This window comes from Agelaius tricolor, unplaced genomic scaffold (genome assembly GCF_023055355.1).
Source record: "Agelaius tricolor isolate 1412-34295 unplaced genomic scaffold, bAgeTri1.0.p SCAF_35, whole genome shotgun sequence".
In the NCBI taxonomy this organism is placed as follows: Eukaryota; Metazoa; Chordata; class Aves; order Passeriformes; family Icteridae; genus Agelaius; species Agelaius tricolor.
Window position 1 is genome coordinate 1,880,395 of NW_027269295.1, and position 22,952 is coordinate 1,903,346.

At 45.7% G+C, this 22,952-nt stretch overlaps 1 protein-coding gene across 3 annotated transcripts; it reads left to right on the forward strand.

Annotated features, from left to right (window-relative positions):
- Positions 1-646: 646 nt before the first annotated feature.
- Positions 647-20,931, forward strand: LOC139602783 (myosin-3-like). Of its 3 annotated transcripts, XM_071452950.1 has the most exons (40): positions 647-757; positions 1,278-1,485; positions 2,634-2,777; positions 2,858-3,014; positions 3,724-3,751; positions 4,498-4,606; positions 5,098-5,190; positions 5,511-5,574; positions 5,656-5,754; positions 6,674-6,777; positions 6,863-7,001; positions 7,553-7,671; positions 8,277-8,426; positions 8,876-9,046; positions 9,681-9,990; positions 10,160-10,233; positions 10,469-10,556; positions 10,640-10,757; positions 12,082-12,205; positions 12,297-12,433; positions 12,505-12,760; positions 12,941-13,183; positions 13,568-13,744; positions 13,825-13,970; positions 14,053-14,143; positions 14,568-14,957; positions 15,195-15,321; positions 15,416-15,534; positions 15,804-16,000; positions 16,172-16,355; positions 17,001-17,166; positions 17,766-17,890; positions 18,089-18,397; positions 18,483-18,686; positions 18,805-18,930; positions 19,583-19,753; positions 19,832-19,936; positions 20,010-20,105; positions 20,219-20,356; positions 20,769-20,931. In XM_071452950.1, exons 2-40 carry the CDS (start codon positions 1,282-1,284, stop codon positions 20,790-20,792), a joined length of 5,826 nt encoding a protein of 1,941 aa, XP_071309051.1. In that variant the 5' UTR covers positions 647-757; positions 1,278-1,281; the 3' UTR covers positions 20,793-20,931. The 3 variants fall into 3 exon arrangements, with proteins under 3 accessions (XP_071309051.1, XP_071309050.1, XP_071309052.1); XM_071452949.1 differs by lacking the exon at positions 20,769-20,931 and having other exon boundaries at positions 20,219-20,749; XM_071452951.1 differs by lacking the exons at positions 647-757; positions 1,278-1,485; positions 2,634-2,777; ... (3 more) ...; positions 5,656-5,754; positions 20,769-20,931 and having other exon boundaries at positions 5,153-5,190; positions 20,219-20,748.
- The last annotated feature ends 2,021 nt before the right edge of the window (positions 20,932-22,952 follow it).

Consider the following 22,952-nt stretch of genomic DNA (forward strand, 5'->3'; position numbering starts at 1 on the left):
CTCATCCTCTTTTTCCTTCCCGTGGCCTTGCTCTCCACCCCACACAGAGCTGGTTTGCGTTCCTTCACCACTGTGCAGCTCTGCCCAGGCACTCTGTGAGCAGGAGCAGTGGGGCAGGTCCCTTCTGTGCTATCATTTGTTTGACATTCTGGTGAGAGTGAAGTGCTGGCTGTGGTTGTAACTGGCAGGAGAGCACGTTCCCAGTAAAGGAAACTTCCACCAAAGAAAAGCCTACAAAATCCCAGAGTTACTAAAATTGGGAGAGAAGAGCAGGCCCTTTCTTTACACACTGTATATGGCAAAAAATGAACATGAATTGGTGAGCAGGCGGGAGTGTCGATCCCTTCCTTCCAAATATAGGGATGGGGCCGAACCAGGGGGACTAAGCTGAGCCTATAAAGGCTCAGGGAGAAAGTCCTTGGTGGCTCCTGATGTCCTGGCCAGGCTGTGAGTGACCTGCAGAGGGACAGAAGGCTCCTACCCCAGGTCCTGCTCCCCATGCTTGCAGCCTCACAGGGCTGTAGTTCTGTGGTGGGAATTCTGCTGTAGGTTCCCTGCTGGGCCATTCCTTGGGCAGGGAAGGAGTGGTCTCTGGTGGATTTTGCTGGCCCTCAAAAGGCACAGTTAACTGCAGTGAGAGGTGTTGGGCCTTTGGAGAGGCTGCAGCTCAGTTGAAGTCTGACCTTTGACTCTTTCTCTTTCAGAGATACGAGATGTCAGCTGGTTCCTTCCTGCTTTCTGTTGGCTGATGGTTAAGGTGAGGATTTGAGGCATGAACACTAACAGCTTGCACAGGCTGGCATGAGCTGGCTTTTCCCCTGTGCCCACCATGGGCAGTCCCTGTTTTTCCCCCTCCATGAGCTCCTTTAAGCACATGTCCATTCCTGCCCACTGTGGCTGCTCACCAGAGGATTAGGACAGGTTCCATGTTAACAGAGAGTGGGGGAAGTAATAAATTAAAAACCAGAAGAAAAATAATCTTCAGGGCTTCACTTTTTCTAAGGACTACATGAATCCTTCAGATCTGACCACTTTCCTGGGGAGCCCTCCTCCTCCTTTGGACATTGATCTCCTTTCCTTGGGGCCATGGAGGGTGGTGGCTCTTCTCCACTGCCTCTGTACCCTCCAGCTTGGAAAAGCAAAATACTCCCTCAAGATCTCTCTGCCCTCACCTGAGAGCTGGGAGGGGGCACCTGGGAGCAGCCAGCTGGGGGTGAATGTTCAGCTGCTCTCTGCCCTAAGCAGCACACAGGGCTCCAGGGGTCTCTGTCTTCCAGAGCCATGAGCAGAGACGCTGGCATGGAGATTTTCGGTGAGGCCGCGCCGTACCTGCGCAAATCCGAGAAGGAGAGAATAGAAGCCCAGAACCAACCTTTTGATGCCAAAACCTACTGCTTTGTGGCTGACCCCGAGGTGGAGTACACCAGGGGGAGGATCAAGGCTGCACAGGATGGGAAGATAACTGTTGAGACAGAGGATGGCAGAGTAAGTGCATTCCCTCTGGCCCTTCTCCAGCCCTGCTTAGGGAGCCAGGGCATCTGCTGGGGACAGACTGGGAAAGCACCAGGCCAGCTCAGGCAAGAAATCTGCCCTGCCCTGTCCTCTGACTGGGACCAGCACAGCCTCCACAGGAAAGTATAGCTCTGGATGCTGGGATAAAAGTGTTCATTTGATAATTATTCTTGGTTTGGGCTCTAAAAATCAGGCAATGGTCTAAACCAGGTTGGATCATAGCCTTGCCAGTCTTAACTTAGTTTTTAACACTTTCTCAGCTAACGCTGTCATATCCACTCATAAATTCCTTCCTTTACTGGTAGCTGAGCAGACAGATAACTTTGCAAGTCGCCTTTGCATGTGAAATTGTCAGTGTCACTGGCTGCAGTTTCCCAGAGGAGCAGCCAAGGTGTTAATCTTCCAAAAGGCTGAAATGTCTTAGCAGCTTGTGCCCTGACACCTTTTGTAAGAATAACTGCAACAGCTCAAAGAACAACCATGACCAACATCTTGGCAGTAGGTGCTACCAGGCTTTTAGAAAGCAGTGGCTGAGTTAAGCTGCTGCCAGCTGTGAACATCTGCCACCCCCACAACAAATCCACGCGCTCTGGCAGTGGGACAGGATGGTTCCCCACAGTGTGAGCCCAGCAGACGGTGCTGTTTGGTAGAGACAGAGCCTTTCTTTCACTGGGAATGGCCACAGGCAGGAGTGGAACAAGTCTGTCCCAAGGACGGATTTGCTGTTGATGAGTCCTGTGCTGTTTGTGTCCCAGCTCTCTGGCACTGTCATGGGAGGTTGGCTGGCCAGAAGATGCACCTCAGGTTCTTACAGCCAGGAGCAGCAAAGACCTAAAGTTTATAAGCAGTGATAATGTGTTGAAAGATCTGTTCCAGCCCAAATCATGTCTGTGTGGTCCCAGCAATTCCAGGAAATTGACACCCTGTCAATGTACCCGTGTTGTGGATTTCCTGGCTGACTGCAGTGTTTGCCCTGAAATAGCCATATTTTGCTTAGCACAGTTAAACAGAAAGAAAAAGATGAATTAGAGCAGCCTTAGAGATGTTATTACTTTTCTGTGGTTGTTGAAGGACTGTCAAGAATTGCTGAACCAAGGTTGGCTCTTTTTTCTGGGTTATAGACAGTTGCTGTCAAGCCTGATGATGTGTATGCCATGAACCCACCCAAGTTTGACAGAGTTGAGGACGTGGCCATGCTGACCCACCTGCACGAACCTGCCGTCCTCTACAACCTCAAGGACCGCTACAGCTCCTGGATGATCTATGTAAGTTCCTTCTTCTGGCAAAGGAGGAAGCACAGCTGCAGGAGCTGGACTTCAGTGCCACCCCTGTTTTTTCCCTGCAGACCTACTCGGGTCTCTTCTGCGTCACTGTCAACCCCTACAAGTGGCTGCCGGTGTACAACCCCGAGGTGGTGTTGGCCTACCGAGGCAAGAAGCGCCAGGAGGCCCCTCCACACATCTTCTCCATCTCTGACAACGCCTATCAGTTCATGCTGACTGGTGAGTGGCTCTGTTTTGACCAGACTTGGAGTAAAAAAGTGTGTCAGACCTGCTGCCTCTGCCAAATGCCATTCCATACTGCCATGGCTCAGTCGCCTGGGCCAACCCTTGCAGAGTGCTCGGTCTGTGGGACATTGCAGATTATCTGCTTGGTTTTTATTATCAACCAGCTCCAGACAGTTTTCCCCACCTCCTGGAATATTTTCTTTATTCTTGAAGCACTGTGCTGTTGTGCTTGCACATTATCTGTATTTCTGGTCGAAGTACTAAGCTAAGCAGCCTAAAAGAGAGCCCTGCAAAGGGCAGCTGCACTTGGACAGAACACACTATCTGGGAAGTCCCTGGGCAGCACACCTGCATGGGGCTTCAAGGAACAGCAGGTAGATCCAGAACAGAGCTGATAGAAATATTATCACCAAAACACATTGTTTTAATTTGAGTAAATTCCTGTCCCATATTTAAAAGTATGAAAGGTAAAGAATGGAAAAGACAGAAGCAAAAACAAACAAGGACGAGCAAAGGAGGAGGAGAAAAGACAAAAAGTGAACTATAGGGAGGGACAGAGAGATGGAGAGTAGACCATGCACATTTTCAGTTTTCCCTGCAGAGATTTTGTTTCATTCCCCCAATGGACACCAGGTCACAGCTAGCTGAGAACCAGCACTTTCCCTACAGCTTCTCTGACTCCAGGTATTTTTCCCTCCAACAGATCGTGAAAACCAGTCTATCCTGATCACGTAAGTGCATCTGCCACTTGCCTCCAACAAGAGGTGTGTAGCCACATTTCTCTTCACAGAGAAAAGCAAGGCACAATTCTTCCCAAGAATATTTCTGGGTTTCACATTCTCTGAAGCTCAGAGAAAGGAAAAACAGTTCTTATCATTTGCTGTGCCTGTGTTGTGCTGAAGTAGAATGCAATATGGAGATGATTTACCCACAGTGATGGTGTTTTGTTTCCTTGGCCTATCGGGGCCAGGTGTGTGTGTGTGTGTCAGGACTGTGGGCTAACAGTCACAAGATTCTGTGCAGGGTTGAGTTCTTGGCAGATTCAGTTTAGATGTAATATAATATAGTATAATAATTAATTAGCCTTCTGATAAAGTGATTAATTAGCCTTCAGTGCGGTGCAGTGCAGTTGTGTGCAGGGTTAAAGTTCTTGGCAGATTCAGTTTAGATGTAATGTAATATGGTGTAATATAGTATAGAATAATATAGTATAATAAAGTAATTAATTAGCCTTCTGATAAAGTGATTAATTAGCCTTCAGTGCAGTGCAGTTGTGTGCAGGGTTGAGTGCTTGGCAGATTCAGTTTAGATGTAATGTAATATAATATAATATGGCATAGAATAATATAGTAAAATAAAGTAAATAATTAGCCTTATAAGATGGAGTCCTCCTCACCATTCCTCCCTGCCCTGGGGATCCCTACAAATACTATAGAGGTGGGCAGGTTATTCTTCACTCTGAGCCTTCTTCCTGCAGCGGGGAGTCGGGGGCCGGCAAGACGGTGAACACCAAGCGCGTCATCCAGTACTACGCCACCATCGCCGCCAGCGGGGACACGGCCTCCAAGAAGGAGCCCCTGATGAAGGTGTGAGGAGGAAGGGCTTGGTGAAGGGCAGTTCAGGATGTCATCCCCCTGTGGACGGCACTGGTGACACACGCTTACCTCAGAATGTCTTTTATTAGATTCAGCCACTCTTTGAAGGACAGTAGGACCAGGGGCTGATGCGCAGTTAGGACCACAACAAACACCAGAGCTGCCACTGCCAAGGTGTAGCTTTACCTGGGCTGAAACAGGAAGAATCAGAGGCTCCAGTTTCTTAGCATGGATCAATTTGTCCCTGTGGCTGAGACCTGAGAGCTCTGACTGTGGGAGAAATTCTGAATAAGAGGAAGATGAGTTATTTGTTGTTTACCCCCAGTGCTGGTTCTTGGTGCTGGAGTCGAGAAGGTGCAGCAGTAGCACTGCAGAGCTGAAATGAAGTGCACATGGCTGCACATGTAATCATTCCTTAGAGCCACTTCTTCTTACCACATAGCTTATGGTGTTTTTCAGTAATTATTCAATTATTCCTGCAGGGTTCGCTCAAGGATCAAATCCTCAGTGCCAACCCACTGCTGGAGGCCTTTGGGAATGCCAAGACCGTGAGAAACGACAACTCCTCACGCTTTGTGAGTCACCCTGTGTCTGTCCCTCTGCCCTCCTGTGTTTCTAATGTTCTTTACCTGCTTGTTAGCTGTGACTGAATCCCCCTTTCCCCCCTGCTGCAGGCTGGGAAAAATATTCTTGCTAACCAATTTCTAGGTTTTTATGAAATGCTGATGTGTTAGCAGCTGTTTCGTGCTCACCTTGCTGCAGCAAAGTGTTCCCCTTTATCTATCTTTATCTATGAAAGCTAATCAGGCTGATCTGGTGATGCTGTCACTAAGACTGAAGAGATTAAAACATTCAGAGATTGCTGCACTGACCACCACTTTTGTCTGCTTGCCAGGGTAAATTCATCCGTATCCATTTTGGAACCTCTGGAAAGCTGGCCTCTGGTGACATTGAGACCTGTGAGTAACTGAGGGGGGCTGACAGCCTTGCTAGAACATAAAGAACCTGAAAAATGTCTAAAATGTGAATATAAATTACAGACTTGCTGGAAAAGTCAAGAGTCACTTTCCAGCTGAAAGCTGAGAGAAGCTACCATATCTTCTACCAGATCCTCTCCAATAAGAAGCCTGATCTGCTTGGTAAGGACAGCCACCACCTGGTGACACTGAGTAAAGTCAGCATGGCAAACATTTCCCTCTGTGCGCCAGCTCGGTGACAGAGGGTCCAGTGGCACAATGCCCTGTGTCCCTGCAGAGCAGGGATCAGGTGCTGATTTATGTCCTCAGCATTGCAGCCTCGGCCCTGCCCAGGTTCCCCAAGCTGTACTTGTGTCTCTGCATAACACCAGGGCTTTACTCCACCTCCATTTATCCTCCCTGAGTAAGTTCTAACACAAACTGTGTGCAGGTGAGAAGCAGGGGTGACCAATATACTCTGCCTTGCACCTTGCTATTATCCATGGTGTGGAAATTCCAACTTAGGTGGGCCAGATCCTGTGAATAATCTTCAATAAGAAAGGTAAGCAATTCTGGGTGCAGGATGAGCAGGTACCCTGATCTACAAACCATTCATATGAGCTTTTCATCCCATGGGCAAAGGTCATTTCCTGTTTCTAGTGCAACCCCTCTGACCTTTTCCCCCTTCCCACTGCCACAGCACTCTCTGTCCCTTTGGCCACACACTCATCTTTGGTCCACTCTGCCCATCCTTTCCAGCTCTCCACAGAGCATTTCCCAAGGTGGAGCTCCTGCTCTGTGTGTGTCATGTATGAGGATAAGCACAAATGAGCCTTATCTGAAAGCCTCTTTCTTAAAAGCTGTTTCTGTGGATGGCCTGTGTTCTGTGCCTGCTGAGTGCTCAGCTCTCAGTTCACAATATTAAACTGGAAGGATTGCTCAGCCAGGGAAGGCAGATGAAAGGCTTTGCTCTATCTTTCTGGTCTCAATAGAAAACCAGGAGTTTGGGATGCAAGAGGAAGGAGAGCTTGTGAAACCTTGCTGAGCCATTGTTCCATCTCCCTGCCAGGCTCTGGCTCTCACTCCTGTGTTTGTCTTTCAGAGATGCTCCTTGTCACAGCCAACCCCTATGATTACCCCTTCATCAGCCAAGGGCAGATCTCTGTGGCCAGTATTGATGACCAGGAGGAGCTTCTTGCCACAGATGTGAGTACAGTTGGCAAGAAGAGACTTCTACAGTCTCAGTTGACTCTCACCACTGTTAAACCCAGCTGATCTGTCTGGTGTGCAGGCAGCCATTGACACTTTGGGCTTCAGCCCTGATGAGAGGATGGGGATTTACAAGCTGACAGGGGCCATCCTGCACTATGGGAACATGAAATTCAAGCAGAAACCACGGGAGGAGCAGGCAGAGCCTGATGGCACAGAAGGTAATTCCTCCCTGGCTGGGAGAGGAGTATTTCCAACTGTTTCCATGCCATTTTTCACTGGAAATGGAGAGAGTCTTCCAGGAGAGATGTCACTATTCCTTGATAAGCATAAAAAGGAAGTTTGATTTTCAAGTTACTGCATCAAATAGAGGCACTTTGTGCATCTAGTTTATTCCTGATGACTCTGCTGTAGGACCCAGTGCCTGGGGCACATCACTGTAGTGTTCTCCAGTTCCTGGTTACACATACACACTTGTTCTGCCTGGGTGACATCATGGAGAAGTGGCTTGATGGGGAAAAAGTCTGTGTTGTCCCATCAACAGTGCCCTCCTGGGTTTCACCACATCTGATGGGGCTGCTGTAGCCACTCTGTCATGAGGACCAGTCCTATAAGGCTGTTCAGAAAAGTAAAGGAGAATGTTAGCCAAGATTTGTGGATGGGGTAAAGCCAATCAAGTTGCAAGTTTCAGAGTGAGCTCTGGCTGGTTTCAATGCCCTGTGTGTGTCTGAGCTAAGAAGAAAGTATTTCAAATTATTCTTTTGTTTTCCAGAGGCTGACAAAGCAGCATATCTGATGGGCCTGAACTCTGCAGACCTGCTGAAAGCTCTGTGCTATCCCCGGGTGAAAGTGGGAAATGAATATGTGCTGAAGGGCCAGACAGTGGATCAGGTGAGCATCAAGGAGCAGCAGGGACCATCCTCTCCCTAAGGAAAAGGAATGGTGCAGGTCACTGTCACCATCATATTTTCTGAAAAATCCCTTTGCCAGGATTTCTTCTCCTGAGAAGCTGAGAAGCCTCAGAGTAAAATGAAAACAATAATTATATGATTTGCTTCTCCTGTGTTTTGCTGCTTTGGAATGTGGTTTGGACATTGTTTACCAACTGGTCATTGTTTGCTTGGTTTCATGTGAATTGGTTTGACTTAATGACCAATCACAGTCCAGCTGTGTTGGGGCTCTGGAGAGAGTCACTAGTTTTTCTTTAGCATCTTTTAGCCTTTTGTCTGTATTCTTTCTCTATTCTTTAGTGTAACATAACATAACATAACATAACATAACATAACATAACAATCAGTCTTCTAAGAACATGGAGTCAGATTCATCATTTCCTTCCCTTGTTTGGGGATCCTGAAAATACCACAGGTCACAGCTGTGAATGGTCCATGGGGCCATGAAGGCCTGTTAGTGCAGTGTGTGTGGGCATGGTGAGGGGTGCTTTGTTCTGGGGGTGCACTGGCAGTGCCCTGACACAGGTGTGGGACATCTCCCTGCAGGTGCACCAGGCAGTGAATGCCCTTGCCAAGTCTGTTTATGAGAAACTCTTCCTGTGGATGGTTGTTCGCATCAACCAGCAGCTGGACACGAAGCTGCCAAGACAGCACTTCATTGGGGTCTTGGATATTGCTGGCTTTGAGATCTTTGAGGTTTGCAGTACTCTCAGACTTCTGCCTGTCTCTAAATGCTTTTTTCAGTTTGTTTGTCATCTCTGACCTTTCCTCCTCCTCCTCACCCCAGTGCAGCCCTCAAGCACATCTGTCTGAAGCTGCTTCTTCCTTTGTAGATCCATCACCCACTTTGTAAGAGAAGAGAAAGGGCAGAAGCAGTGCCATGAAGCTGCTTTCTCTCTCTCCCCACAGAGTCTGTATTTATGGACATTAGGGCCACCCAAACATGGCCAATGCAAGCTGCAGCAATCATGTGCTGTGCTGCACAACTTTTCTGTAAGCCTGGACACCTGTGGTATATTCTTTACACTGTTAGCAAAACCTTTTTGGGTCAGTCTGGCTAACCTTGCTATGACATCCCTGTGAAAAAAAATTGATCAGAGGCACTATTAACACTTTAACACTATTAACACACATTCAAATATTAGTTCAACAGCTTTGAGCAGCTGTGCATCAACTTCACCAATGAGAAACTGCAGCAGTTCTTCAACCACCACATGTTCGTGCTGGAGCAGGAGGAGTACAAGAAGGAGGGCATTGAATGGACATTCATTGACTTTGGCATGGACCTGGCTGACTGCATTGAGCTCATAGAAAAGGTGAGTTTCTTAAGCATCTTGTGCAATCACAGAAATTGAATCTGTAGAGGGTTCTTGAGAGTGTTTGCTCTGATTGCCTTCAATACAATCTCTCTTCAATACAATCTTTCAGGTCTCTTCACCTCCTCTGTTTCTTTAAATATTACCCATGTGTGTAATTAATTATCCACTGACTGGGAATGTATCCTGTCTTCTAAAAAGACACTGATTTTAACCTTCCTTTCCTTCCTTCCTCCCTTCCTCCCATCCTGTCCTGTCCTGTCCTTGTGTATTGGTTCCCCTCAGGTTTTCTCTCAGTTAAACTGAAATCCCAGAAAACCTCATGTCTGCTTCCTTTATGTTCCTTCTGAGTTAGAAGTCACTACTGTATTCTGAGAAGTTACTGCACAGTTTTTGCCTGACTTCACTTGTTTTCCACACACTGTCTGGGTAGTTCAAAACTGTATGTTAAAATCTTATGAGTTATTTTAAGTATTTTGCCAGCTCACAAAAAATCTTGCTTACCTGCTCTTCCCAGGATAATTCTCTATAAAATACCTCCAGTACTTCAAATTTAGCATGTCTTTCACTCTGCATTATTATGGAAATATATTATTGAATTGATCTTATTTGAAAACACCATTTTTTTGTTCAGCCCATGGGCATTTTCTCCATCCTGGAAGAGGAGTGCATGTTCCCCAAGGCAACTGACACCTCTTTCAAGAACAAGCTCTATGACCAGCACCTGGGCAAGTCCAGCAGCTTCCAGAAGCCCAAGCCTGCCAAAGGCAAGGCTGAGGCCCACTTCTCCCTGGTGCACTATGCTGGCACAGTGGACTACAACATCACTGGGTGGCTGGAGAAGAACAAGGACCCTCTGAATGAAACTGTCGTGGGGTTGTACCAGAAATCGTCTATGAAAATTTTATGCCATCTTTATGCCAGTTTTGCTTCCATAGATGAAGGTAAGTTTGGAGGATTATGTTTCCAGTTTGGGGTTTCCTACTGCACCTCTCACCTGACGTGGATCAGGGTTGAGTCAGTGCTTGAGTGCTGTGTGTTAAATGCACAATTATAACACTGTCAAAGGGATTTGCAGCAGTTCCTCAGCTGGACTGTCATCTCATTTTCCAGCTGAAGGTGGTGGGAAGAAGAAAGGAGCCAAGAAGAAGGGCTCTTCCTTCCAAACTGTCTCTGTACTCTTTCGGGTAAGTGTGTTCTCTGGCAGAGACTGTCACACCTGGCTCCACAGCCATGCTTTCATTTTAAAACAGGAGGGAAGTTCTTCAGTAGTAGCCATTTACTTTGCTGATGCCTACACAGAATTGTAGAATATTCACTAGGAGAGTAAGGAGAAAGTTCTGAATTTTTGCTGTTCAGCAGAGTCAAATTACTCTGAGAACTGAGACAATATAGAGATTAGAAATGATCTCTGCTTTACAGGAAAATCTGAATAAGCTGATGTCTAACTTACGAACAACTCACCCTCACTTTGTGCGTTGCATCATTCCCAATGAAACAAAGACCCCAGGTAATTCCTAAAACATAGACTAGAAAGAGGCAGAAGGAGCAATGCTAGAACAATCAGTGTGTCCCCATGCTGCTCTGTCACAGGCCTGATGGATCACAAGCTTGTTCTGCACCAGCTGCGATGCAATGGTGTTCTGGAGGGCATTAGGATCTGCAGGAAAGGATTTCCTAACAAGATACCATATGGGGATTTCAAACAAAGGTCAGTAGTAACATTCTTGTGTTTGCATTGAGCCAAACTTATTTGAAAGAAGACTCTTGCTAAACCAGTCCATGATTCAGTTGTTAGGAAAAGACTATTTTAATATTTAACACGCATGGAAAGCAAAAGACATATCTAATAGCATGGTCTGTGTGGGCAGTGCCCACCCAGATGCCTTCCTCAATACTGTATGCCAAAACCTATTTTTAATTCATTCCTGTTAATTTAAATGTTTGGATATTCCTTGCTTTAATTCTCAAATCAGGCACAAGCATATTTTAGCAAAAATACAGAGGGTGGTCTATGCACATTCTGTATTTAACTGCTGCCTAGTAGAGGCTTGAAGAGTGTGGTTTAAATAATTCTAACTATAATGGTTTTGTAAAGAGGAAACTGTGTTAAATCCAATGCTACTTCTTGATGAAATGCTAAGTTTGACTGGCAAATAGAGCTGCAGTAACAGAAGGGACTCCAACAGGAAATCCAAGTTAGTTCCACATGACCCTGTCATTTTGTAGTGGGTTAATATTTCTACATGCTAACATTTCTACAGCATTAGCAGATTCATTTATAGATAAAACCCCACAAGCAAAAAAATCTTATCATGGGAACTGCTGCAAATAAGAGATTTATAAATTCAGGGCAACCCAGCTGGGGTCATCTGCTTGTTGTGTTAGAACAAAGGCAAATGTAGGGTCAGATCTCTAAGAACAAAGCAATCACTCCCCCCTTACAACTCTGTGCAGGGTGTGCTGGAGAGCAGGGCACTGAGAAGGGCTGAAATGGTGTTTTGGGTACTACCTGAAGGCATTGTCCCAGCCATTGATGTGGGAGGGCAGATTTGTGTATCAATGCTGAAAATAGGTATGGAATAATCTCTCAGTGTAGGATTAGGAAGTCCATTTCTGGATCCAAAGTCTAATTCTGGGTTACATGGTTCAGGAGGAATGTGAGAAGCTGGATATGGTCCAGAAAAGCAGTTTCCCTACTCTTAAAATCCATCAATTTTTTAAATTTTCAGCTAACCCAATGAGCTGGACTCCCAGAGTAGTGATAATGACTGTGACACAAATGAGCAGAGTCTCTCAGGTCCAGAGAACAGACTGTGCATGCTCTCAGTCTCAGTGAGGGCTGTAATACATCCTTGGTACCTACTGAACTGACCTGCTCCTGTTTGCTGCTTTCCTTACTGCTTTGCTATTTGAGGCTGGAGGTGTGAGTCAGACTCAGCCTTCCTCTGTATCTTCAAACTGACAGCTGTTCTTGTGGCATCCTGTGCACTAGAATGGCACTGATGGGTGAGCTTTTTCCTTTATTTTATCAGATACCACCTTCTGAATGCCAGTGTCATTCCAGAAGGAAAGTTTGTTGATAGCAGGAAAGCGTGTGAAAAGCTGCTGTCCTCCATTGAGATAGATCATACTCAGTACAAATTCGGACACACTAAGGTAAATGTTTCATTTTGCCATAGGATAAGAAAACATTCATTGCATTGAAATGTAAACCCAGCAAGGAGTGATGTCTGTTCTTTGGCTGCAGGTGTTCTTCAAGACAGGTTTGCTGGGTGTCCTGGAAGAGATGAGAGATGAACGTTTAGGACAGATGATCACACGGACCCAGGCTTTGTGCAGGGGATACCTCCGGAGACTTGAGCTGAAAAAAATGTTTGACCACAGGTGTGTGTCCTCTGCCAGGTCTGGTTGCTCAAAGATGGGCTTTATTTACTGATGGATCACTCTGGTTTCAGGGAGTCCATCCTCTGCATCCAGTACAACATCCGTGCATTCATGAAAGTCAAGCAGTGGCCCTGGATGAAGCTGTACTTCAAGTTTAAACCCCTCTTAAAAAGTGTGGGAACTGAGAAAGAGCTGGCCATGATGAAGGAAGAGTTTGAGAGAACAAAAGAAGAACTGGCCAAATCAGAAGCCACCAGGAGCAAACTGGAAGAAAAAATGGTGGCTCTGGTGCAAGAGAAAAAGGACCTACAGCTGCAAGTACAAACTGTAAGTAAATTAAATAATTTTTGGCTCTTCAGATTACGTCAGTTTTGTTTGAGTGTTCAGTAAAGGGCTGAAAGGAAATTCTGTTATTTCATGTACCAGCCACTTAATAAGCAAGGTGATTTATGCAAGTGTCAGTGCCAATGTGTGATAATGAAACACATTTCTTTTCTCTGTAAAAAGGAAAATGAAAATTTGGCTGATGCTGAAGAAAGATGCGACCAGCTGATCAAACTAAAATTCCAGCTGGAAGCAAGAATAAAGGAGGTAATGGAAAAGCTGGGAGATGATGAGGAGATGAATGCTGATCTGGCAGCCAGAAAGAGGAAACTGGAGGACGAATGCTCTGAGCTGAAGAAAGATATGGATGACCTTGAGTTAACATTGGTCAAGGCTGAAAAGGAAAAGCATGCCACTGAAAACAAGGTGCTTTTTAATTCTGCAATGTTTAATAACAGTAGCTCTGTGGATGTATAGGCTGTAAAGATTCAGTAAACTTGAATGCTTAAGTGTAAGGAGATCTATGGGCCTGGTATTGAACCTGGGCACCTCTGTTGGGCAGGGAAACCAACCCATAAGCATGCAAAATGGTTAATTTTTAATTAAATTGTTAAAATTTAATTAAAATTAAAGTTCAGCGTTTCTTTGTGACTTCTGAAGGGTTGATATATAAGCAGAGAGATTGTAGCGTGTGACCATAAAATGGTCAAAGCCTCTTTGGGAGTCTAAGAGCAAGTTCATTGTGTGTATTCATGGCCTATGTCAGGGCCAAAATTATTAGTGACCTTGAGCTATTTTGCCTTACAATAGGTCAAAAATCTGACTGAAGTAGTGACAGGTTTGGATGAGACTGTTGCAAAGTTAGTCAAGGAGAAGAAGGCCCTGCAAGAAGCCCAGCAACAGGCACTGGATGACCTGCAAATAGAGGAGGAGAAAGTTAATACCCTCACCAAAGCTAGGATCAAGCTGGAGCAGCAAGTGAACCATGTGAGCATGTTCAACACAAGGAGAAGGAGCAGATCCTTCAGTTGTTCCATCAGTCATGTTTATATATGTTTATGTTGCAGGTTGAAGGATCTTTGGAACTCGAAAGAAAAGCGTGTATGGACCTTGAACGAGCAAAGAGAAAGCTTGAGGGAGACTTGAAACTTGCACAGGAAACCATAGTAGATCTGGAGAATGATAAACAACATTTAGATGAAAGATTAAGGAAGTATGAGAAATAAATTAGTACATAATTTATTATTTGGCTTTAACTGGACTTATTTTCTTTTAATAAAATATCTCCTTCACAGGAAAGACTTTCATTTTAACCAGATGCAAAATAAAATTGCGGAACAGCAAAATTCAGGTACTCACTTGCAGAAGAAGATCAGAGAATTGCAGGCAAGAGACTTTACTTCATCATTACTGTTTGCTTGTTTTAAACTGTAGTACCATGAATAATGCTTGTCCACAGTTTGGCATTGGCTCCCTCAGACACAGAGGAAGCTTCCAGCAGCTTCTCATAGAAGCCATCCCTGTATCCCCCCACTACCAAAACCTGGTAGTGGGGGGATACAGAGATGCAAACCCAATACAACAATAGAAAGCTGTGATCTAAAGCTAGAATGAGTTGATCCATAGGTCCTTTCTGTCAGTAAGTCTTTACCTACAACGCCAAAACAGTGAAATTTGAAGGAAGTTTGTTTTGCTTACAGTCTCCAAAACAAGGTTCTTGGCGTTCTACTGTGAAAAATCTGCAATAACCTAAGCACTGAATGATCTCTTCCCTATTTAATTCCTGGTGTGCTATTCCCTCGTTGTCCAGGCTCGTGCTGCAGAGCTGGAAGAGGAGACCATGAGCGAGAAAGCAACACGGACAAAAGCAGAGAAGCGTTGTGCTGAGCTGGCTCGGGAGCTTGAGGAAACCCGGGGGAGCCTTGAAGAGGCTGGAGGAGCCACCACCGCTCAAACAGAGCTCAGCAAGAAGCGTGAGGCAGAGTTCCAGAAGATGCGCCGTGACCTGGAAGAGGCCACGCTGCAGCACGAAGCCACGGCTGCCGCCCTGCGCAAGAAGCACGCGGACAGCACAGCTGAGCTGGGCGAGCAGATCGACAACCTGCAACGCGTGAAGCAGAAGCTGGAGAAGGAGAAGAGTGAGCTGAAGATGGAGATTGATGACTTGGCCAGCAACATAGAGTCTGTCTCCAAAGCAAAGGTACACAAATTATTTTTATTCGGAATTTGATAGCAATGTGGTATTTTTTCTTTAATCTTATATGATTTAATTTTTATCAGCTTGTATCAGAAATGGTTTCTCTAAATCTCATATGTAGAAGTTTGAGTGAATGTACAGTCCCAAGATGTCAACTGCATCTTCTGGACATATTTTCCTGCTAAAAAAAGGCAGGATCAAGGTATTTACTTTTTTTTTTAATGTGCAATTGATATCTAGGCAAATCTGGAGAAGATGTGCCGCACTCTGGAAGACCAGCTGAGCGAATATAAAACAAAGGAGGAGCAGAATCAGCGCATGATTAGCGATCTTAGTGCTCAAAGAGCTCGTCTGCAGACAGAATCTGGTACGGCCCTTCCATCTGTAATTGGGAAATGGGAGAAGCCCATAAATTGCTCTCTTGGCTCTTAAAATTTTGTCTCAATTGCAAACTTTTTCAGGTGAATATGGACGCCAGGTGGAAGAAAAAGATGCTTTAATTTCTCAGCTGTCTAGAGGGAAACAGGCCTTCACCCAGCAGATTGAAGAACTGAAGCGGCAGCTAGAGGAAGAGATAAAGGTGAAGATACTCACATTACATATGAAATAAATATTGGACATAATATTGTTTTTTGTGAATTGTTCAGGGCTTCAAAAGGTGCTCCAATTAAAAGTTCAAACAATCCCCTTAGATGATGCACTCTGAGCCCTTGCAGTGCAGGACTCCCATGTTTTTATGAGGCAGTCAGTTAACCTCTATCTCTTTGGGAGGTTTATCAGTGCATAAGTACCAGTGAGAGAAATTTCCCAGGAAACACCAACTCCTTATCGCCATATTTTTGCCACCAGGCCAAGAACGCCCTGGCCCACGCCCTGCAGTCTGCTCGCCACGACTGTGACTTGCTCCGGGAACAATATGAGGAGGAGCAGGAGGCCAAGGGGGAGCTGCAGCGAGCCCTGTCCAAGGCCAACAGTGAAGTGGCCCAGTGGAGAACCAAATACGAGACGGACGCGATTCAGCGCACGGAGGAGCTCGAGGAGGCCAAGTACAGATGAGATGAGCTGCCCAGATGTATATTGGGCAGAACATAGACCCACTTTTAGTAACCTGACCTAAATTTCTTTTTTTTTGAGTTTGCATATAGTCTTAATTAAAATGAGACACATAGTGTAATGATTTTTTTAATCATATGCTTGTTTTATTTATGTACCTTAAGGAAAAAGCTCTCTCAGCGTCTCCAGGAAGCAGGGCAGCAGGCAGACACACTGAATTCCAAGTGTGCCTCCTTGGAGAAGATGAAGTTTAAGCTGCAGGGGGAAGTGGAAGATCTGACACTGGACATAGAGAGAGCAAACACATCAGCAGCTGCCCTTGACAGGAAACAGCAGAATTTTGATAAGGTCATAAATGAGCACAGTATCTTTTAAGTATCCTCCCAGAAAACCAAACTAACACTCTGTACATCAGTCAGTGCTGAAGTCAAAGTGAATCTAACTAGAGCCTCTAGGGCATGGCAGTAGGAATTTGTCCTGGTTTAAGAGACTGCATTATTTATCTAGTACAAAATGTAGTCAGAGATCAAATAACATTTTCAGTACCAGCAGGAAATGAAGCATGGTAGCCTCTCCTCTGAGGAAAGGCTGACAGAATTGGGATTGTTCAGCCTAGAGAAGAGAAGCTTCAGGGTGAACTAATTGTGGCCTTCCAGTGCCTGAGGGGAGCTACGAGAAAGATGGAGAGAAATTGTTTGCAAGGGCCTGGAGTGACAGGACAAGGGGGAATGTCTTTACACTGACGGAGAGTAGGTTTAGATTGGATATTAGGATTAAATTCTTCCCTGTGAGGGTGGGTAGACCCTGACACAGGCTGCCTAGAGAAGCTGTGGGTACCCCATCCCTGGAAGTGTCCCAAGGCCAGGTTGGAGAGGGCTTGGAGCAACCTGGGATGGTGGAAGGTGTCCCTGCCATGGCAGGGGATTTGGAACTAGGTGATCTTTGATATCCCTTCCAACCCAAAGCGTTCTATGATTCTATGATGTCTTCCAGGTCATGGCAGAATGGAAGGGGAAGTATGAGGAGAGCCAGCTGGAGCGGGAAGCTCTCTCTAAAGAAGCTGGCTCACTGCACACAGAGCTTTTCAAAGTGAAAAATGCCTATGAGGAAACCTTGGATCAGCTCGAGACAATCAAGCGGGAGAACGCCGCTCTCCAGCGTACGTGTTGGGCTCTGTGTCCCATCAGCTTTCACACACCAAGCACAGCAAGGTGTGCTCCACCAGCACACTCATGCCTGCAGGAGGGCACCCAGGGACAGCACTCTGCCCTTCCTGTGCTCTCCATCTTAATGCAGAATATCATTGCCTTACCAAAAGTTGTCAAGCATGTTTGTAAAGTGATTAAGAAAATAAAGCAAATGTCCTGGCTCTCTCATCTGCTGCAGACATTGAGGTGCCATTGCCAGGCAAAGGTAGTGACTGTGGGAGACTGAGCAGCTCATGAGAGTGAGTTTTACAGATGGACTGAACACAATGACAGGACCTGTATTAGACCCTGATGGCCTATCCATAGATATAACACATGCAGGGGCCTTCCAGGCTCTCTGTAAGGAGGGCTGTTAAAACACACCAATGCCCCACTTGGCCTGCATGAGTTGGTTGTGTCTGGTTTTATCTGTACATATTTACAGACACGTGTACCATTGTGTACATATGTACATTTTTATATACATATTTATGTGTGCAAAAGGGGTGCTGACTGCAGCAACAAAGCACAGAGTTCAGCTCCTCTGGTTGATGCCATTCTTCTCTCACAGAGGAAGCAGCTGATCTCACAGAGCAAATTACTGCAAATGGCAAAATGATCAGAGACCTTGAGAAAGCCAAAAAGCAAGCTGAAATAGAAAAAAATGGTCTGCAAACAGCTCTGGAGGAGGCAGAGGTGAGTTAGTTTAAATATTACCATAAATCGTAAAGAGAATGCTGAGCAGCTTTCTGTTCCCTTTTCTGGCAGTAGCTGTGTGCAAGGTTGATTGAAGCAAACTTTAGGAAGTTCTGTGAAATCACGGAGTACCATCTCAATAATCATGTTCTCTAAAATGTTACCTTCATCTTTGTTTTTCCCTTTTCTCTTTTAAAGGCAGCTCTTGAGCATGAAGAAGTCAAAATCCTTGGTGTCAACCAAGAACTGACTCAGATAAAGTCAGAAATCAGCAGAAAGATTGCTGACAAGGATGAGGAGATCAACCAGCTGAAAAAGAACCAAGAAAGGACTGTGGAGACAATGCAGAGTGTTTTGGATGCTGAGATCAGGAGCAGGAATGAAGCCCTGAGGCTGAAGAAGAAGATGGAGGGAGACCTGAATGAAATGGAGATCCAGCTGAGCCATGCCAACCACCAGGCTGCGGAGGCACAGAAACACCTGCACAGCATCCAGGGAGCTCTCAAGGTCTTGCTTTACCTTATGGTTGATTTATTTTTTAAGCACAGTATTCGAGAAATTCATTAGGTCAAAAATGGCTCTTCAAATACAGGACACCCAGATCCATCTGGATGATGCTGTGAGAGCACAGGATGACCTGAAGGAGCAGGTGGCCATGGTGGAGCGCAGAGCAAACCTGCTGCAGGCTGAAGTTGAGGAGCTCCGGGCAGCCCTGGAGCAGACGGAGCGGTCGAGGAAATTGGCTGAGCAGGAGCTTCTGGATGCCACTGAACGTGCACAGCTCCTCCACACCCAGGTAGTTGGCTTTGCTAAGACTGATGTATTATGGGGACCAGAGATTGATGAGGAAGAAGGAATTGATGAGTTGATCTCAATGTGTAGACACTCAAAGCCTCTCTCTCTCTACTTCATAGAACACCAGCCTTTTTAATACAAAGAAGAAGCTTGAGACCGATATGGCACAACTCCAAACAGAGATAGAGGATGTTAATAATGAAGCAAAGAGTGCTGAAGAAAGAGCTAAGAAGGCAATGACAGATGTGAGGATGTTGCTGTGGTTTTCACTTTGAATTTTCAAGGCTTCCAGCAGTGTTGCTGCTGGAGGTTAACGTAAATACTCTTGTCATATGTTGGACAAGGAACCATCTGTGAGCCTGGTTGAAAAGGCTTTCAGTCAGAGGAGGATTAGAGCAACAAGGAACATGTCCTGCTGACAGATGGGGCTGTTGCCATCATAAAGAACTAAACCTTACATTTTGTCAAAAACAAAATAACTTTCTTCAGTGCTGCATGAAAACATAATCCACAAAGAAATCCTGCAGTATTGAAACCAGTAAAGTGGCTAAGGTATCTTAATAGTTATCTTTGAAAAATCCTATTTATCAAATTTTTAAATGAGAATTGTAAATTTCCATTCAAAATTGGTGTTAAATCCTCCCATGCAAGACCTGTGAAGCTCAGCCAGGCAAGAGGACTGGTGTGTCATGGGACCCAATCTGCTAATGATTGTTGATGCAGAGGATTAAACCAAAATCTTAACACTTAGATACATTATGTAGAATTAAAATAAAAAACTTTTTAACTGAGGTGGCAGGAATGGTCAGCAGGACACAGGAGTTAATCCTGTGATGGTGCACAGTATGTGCTGTTCTTTCACATTCTTCCAGTTTCTTGTGTCATCTCCCTTCCAAGGCAGCCAGGATGGCAGAAGAGCTGAAGAAGGAGCAGGACACCAGTGCCCACCTGGAGAGGATGAAGAAGAACCTGGACCAGACAGTGAAGGACCTGCAGCACCGTCTGGAAGAGGCCGAGCAGCTGGCACTGAAGGGAGGGAAGAAGCAGATCCAGAAGCTGGAGGCCAGGGTGGGTACCAGCACAGAAACATCTTTCTTCTCCAAGTCCTGTGTGAGGGCTTAAGCCTATTGTTGATTAATTCACCAGATCCGAGAATTAGAAGCTGAACTGGAGGAAGAACATAAAAAATCCTCAGAGGCTATGAAAAACATCTGCAAATATGAACGGCGTTTCAAAGAGCTCACTTTTCAGGTGGGTAAAAATAGAAAGCAATTCTGATGTTTTGTCTCCCAAGGACGTAAAATTACACGTTCTCTTTTCACAGTGTGAAGAACAAAAGAAGAACATGGTTAGGTTACAAGATCTGGTAGCTCAACTGCAGATGAAAATCAAATCCTACAGAAAACAAGCTGAGGAAGCTGTGAGTCACTAAAGTGAAGCAAATAATTATTTACCAGGACTGCCAGTTTAAAAGTTGGCTCTGTGCCCCAGCATGTTGCCAGATGGTTTTAAATTTTTGTTTTGCAATTTCAGGGTGAACAAGCCAATACTGATCTCTCCAAACTGAGAAATGCACTGCATAAGATAGGTGAGGCCCTGGAAAGGGCAGATATTGCTGAGAGCCAAGTAAATAAACTGAGAGCTAAGGCCAGAGAAGGCTCTGCTACAAAGGTAAGGCTTTCCTGCAGGTGTGCTGTTTGCTCAAGTGAGTCTAGCAGCAGATTTGTGCCTTGTACAGGCATCATTTGGAAAGGACAGCTCTGGAAGGAAGGGGCTTTTAAAGACAAGCTGAGTGGGTTGGGGTTGTTAAGATGGAATAAGCTTAGCAGTGCACGTGTCCTCATTTTGCCGGTGAAACAATGGAATTAATCTTTTCTTCATGCTTCAGCTGTGGATGGTGGCCATCCTGGTGTTATCTGCATATATTTAATTCACACAGTGGTTTTAAGGGTTCCACACATGTCTGCATTGGCTCAGGCTCCACTTGCCCATCCTAGCTGGATGATGCCCTGAGATGGATGATTTTAGGGATCAAAAGACTCATCTTGGCATGTGTAGACTAAACAAAGCCTCTCCTTTCTAGGTGGTGTTAGGAACTGAAAAATGAACTTCCTCTGGGATAACTAGAAATTCCACAAGGTACCTCTCCAGCTGTGGAAGTAATTTTCCCTTTGTTTAAGAACACAAACATTTTCTGTCCCTGCTGCTGTACCAGTGTCAATAAAATAGAGATCTGCAACTTCAAATGCTCCAAATGTGAATGTTTAAATGAGAGTCTCATTTTGTTACTAAGTTAATTATAGTCAAAAGCCTGGCTTTGAGTCTTACTACTTCTATTTCTGTTCTGAGTCTTACTGTTTCACTTTGACCAATTTTATCCTGAATTTAAAACCTGGAGGTTTGACAGGCTTTTTGCTTTTCCAAAGGAGGAATTCTGTTCCAGCTCCTGTAGCCTAGAAGCAGCACATTCTCAGGAGAGCAGCTGCACCTTGTTCTCAGCTGCTCATGACACAGTGCTGTGCTTCAGTCCAAAGCCCTGCTGTGCTCATAGGCCATGTCACTGACCCCAGCCCACCATGTCAAGTGATTGGTTACTCAGTGCAACATGAATTTCTGCTTCCTGAACCTGCTGAAAAACAGTTGTATCTTGTTTAGGAGTAGCTGTGCAAAATCACCAGAAAATTACTAATTGCTAGGCAAGTCTCGTATCCCTTACCAGCCTGTCATTATTCATTCTAGAGTATCCAGGCATTACATGGCATTGTCATGTGATCCTCCCAGCCCTCTTGCCTGCTTTTGGGACAAAGTTTGCTGTTTGCTCTTGCCCCAGTGTAGTGGTTTTGGTTTGCTAATTTGAGATTTCCTGGCCAACACACCAATGAGTGTGGTGGGTTCAGTGCTGTCAAATCACTGAAACTTTCACAAAGCAAGGCCAAGGCACATTTAACAGAAATAAATGAGACATTAAAAATGTGGAATTAAAGAAATTTGCAACAGAAAGAGGATCTTAAACAGAAAGAGGATCTAATGGGAATAAGTTAGCGAGGGAATTTGTGATGAATGGGAATAGGAAAACAGATCTCTGAGACATTTGTGGTGCTGAAGAACCAGTCAGAAATGGAGAGCTTCAGGTGGAAAGAAGTAAATACACTCCTGGATGCAAAGGATTAGTGTTTCAATACTCAATTTCAGCAAGTTGGAGCCTTACAATACTCTCTGGTACCTCTCTCACTCTCATGGGTGTGGTTGAGAATAAAGCAAGGAGGCCCCATGCCCTGAGGCAGGACCTGCCCTGAGCACAGCTGGGCACTGCTGATGGCACTGAGGGCTGGCCCTGCCCCACAGCAAACTCACAGCTCCCTCTGTCCTCTCCTCCTGCACTCCCAGGCCATACCAAACTGCCCCTCAGCCTCCACAAGAGCCATTGCTGGGGGAGAGGACAAGGCTGAAAGGAGCTTTGGAGGAGGCCCATGGCAGGAGGATCAGCCCATCACGTGTCTCCTTTCATGCTCAATGTCAAAAGCCCAAAATAGCCGCAGTCTCCCAAGGCTCCTGTGCGGGGTCGTGCCTGTTTGTGGGGATGATCTGCTTCCACTAATAGCGCCTGAAGACATTCCTGGGCGGGTAGGCTGCCTCCTGTGTGGCACTGCAACGTGCCTGCCCTGGAGGAGCTGGACACGTGTGCTGTGTCCCAAGGCAGCAGCTGCTATTCTTACCCCAGAGAGACTCAGTGCAGCACAGCTCCATGGCCAGCTGAAAGGTTAAACACCAGAATGGGGCCCAGCACCGTGGCCATGGCCATTCTCTGCTGGGATGTGCTGTCCCATGGGCAGCACAGCAGCTGCCCTGGTACTTCCAGCAGTCAGCCAGGGCTCCTTGGGGTGGATGGGGCATTCCTTCTCTGTAAACCAACAAAAATGCAATGCCTGTGAACCCAGAACTCCATCTTCTGCTCTGCTCTGCCCCAGTTCATGAATCCCTTCCCTGGTGAGGAAAGCAGAGGCTCCAGGAACAGCAGCATTGCAGAAAGTCTTGTCCCCTCTCGCAGCCAAGTGGAGCAGGAGCAGCCTGTTGAACTGTTCAGATCAAATAGAACTGGGCCCCAATGCATGAGGCTGAGCAGCTGAACTTGATATATTGTGGCTCTTGTTGCAGAAAAAAAAATTGCTGAGAGTGTGGAAGAGTAACCACAGAACTGAGATGGGCTTGAAACAGTGCTGGGGACTTCAGAAAAGGTCTGGGAGGAGGAAAACAAGATGGATGTGTG

Bases quoted from the DNA above. Each gene is read 5' to 3' on its own strand.
- LOC139602783 (XM_071452949.1), top strand. From the start codon at position 1,282: ATGAGCAGAGACGCTGGCATGGAGATTTTCGGTGAGGCCGCGCCGTAC. The intron at 7,002-7,552 runs GTAATTCCTCCC...TTTGTTTTCCAG, and splicing joins AGAGCCTGATGGCACAGAAG to AGGCTGACAAAGCAGCATAT. The intron at 12,434-12,504 runs GTGTGTGTCCTC...CTCTGGTTTCAG, and splicing joins AAAAAAATGTTTGACCACAG to GGAGTCCATCCTCTGCATCC.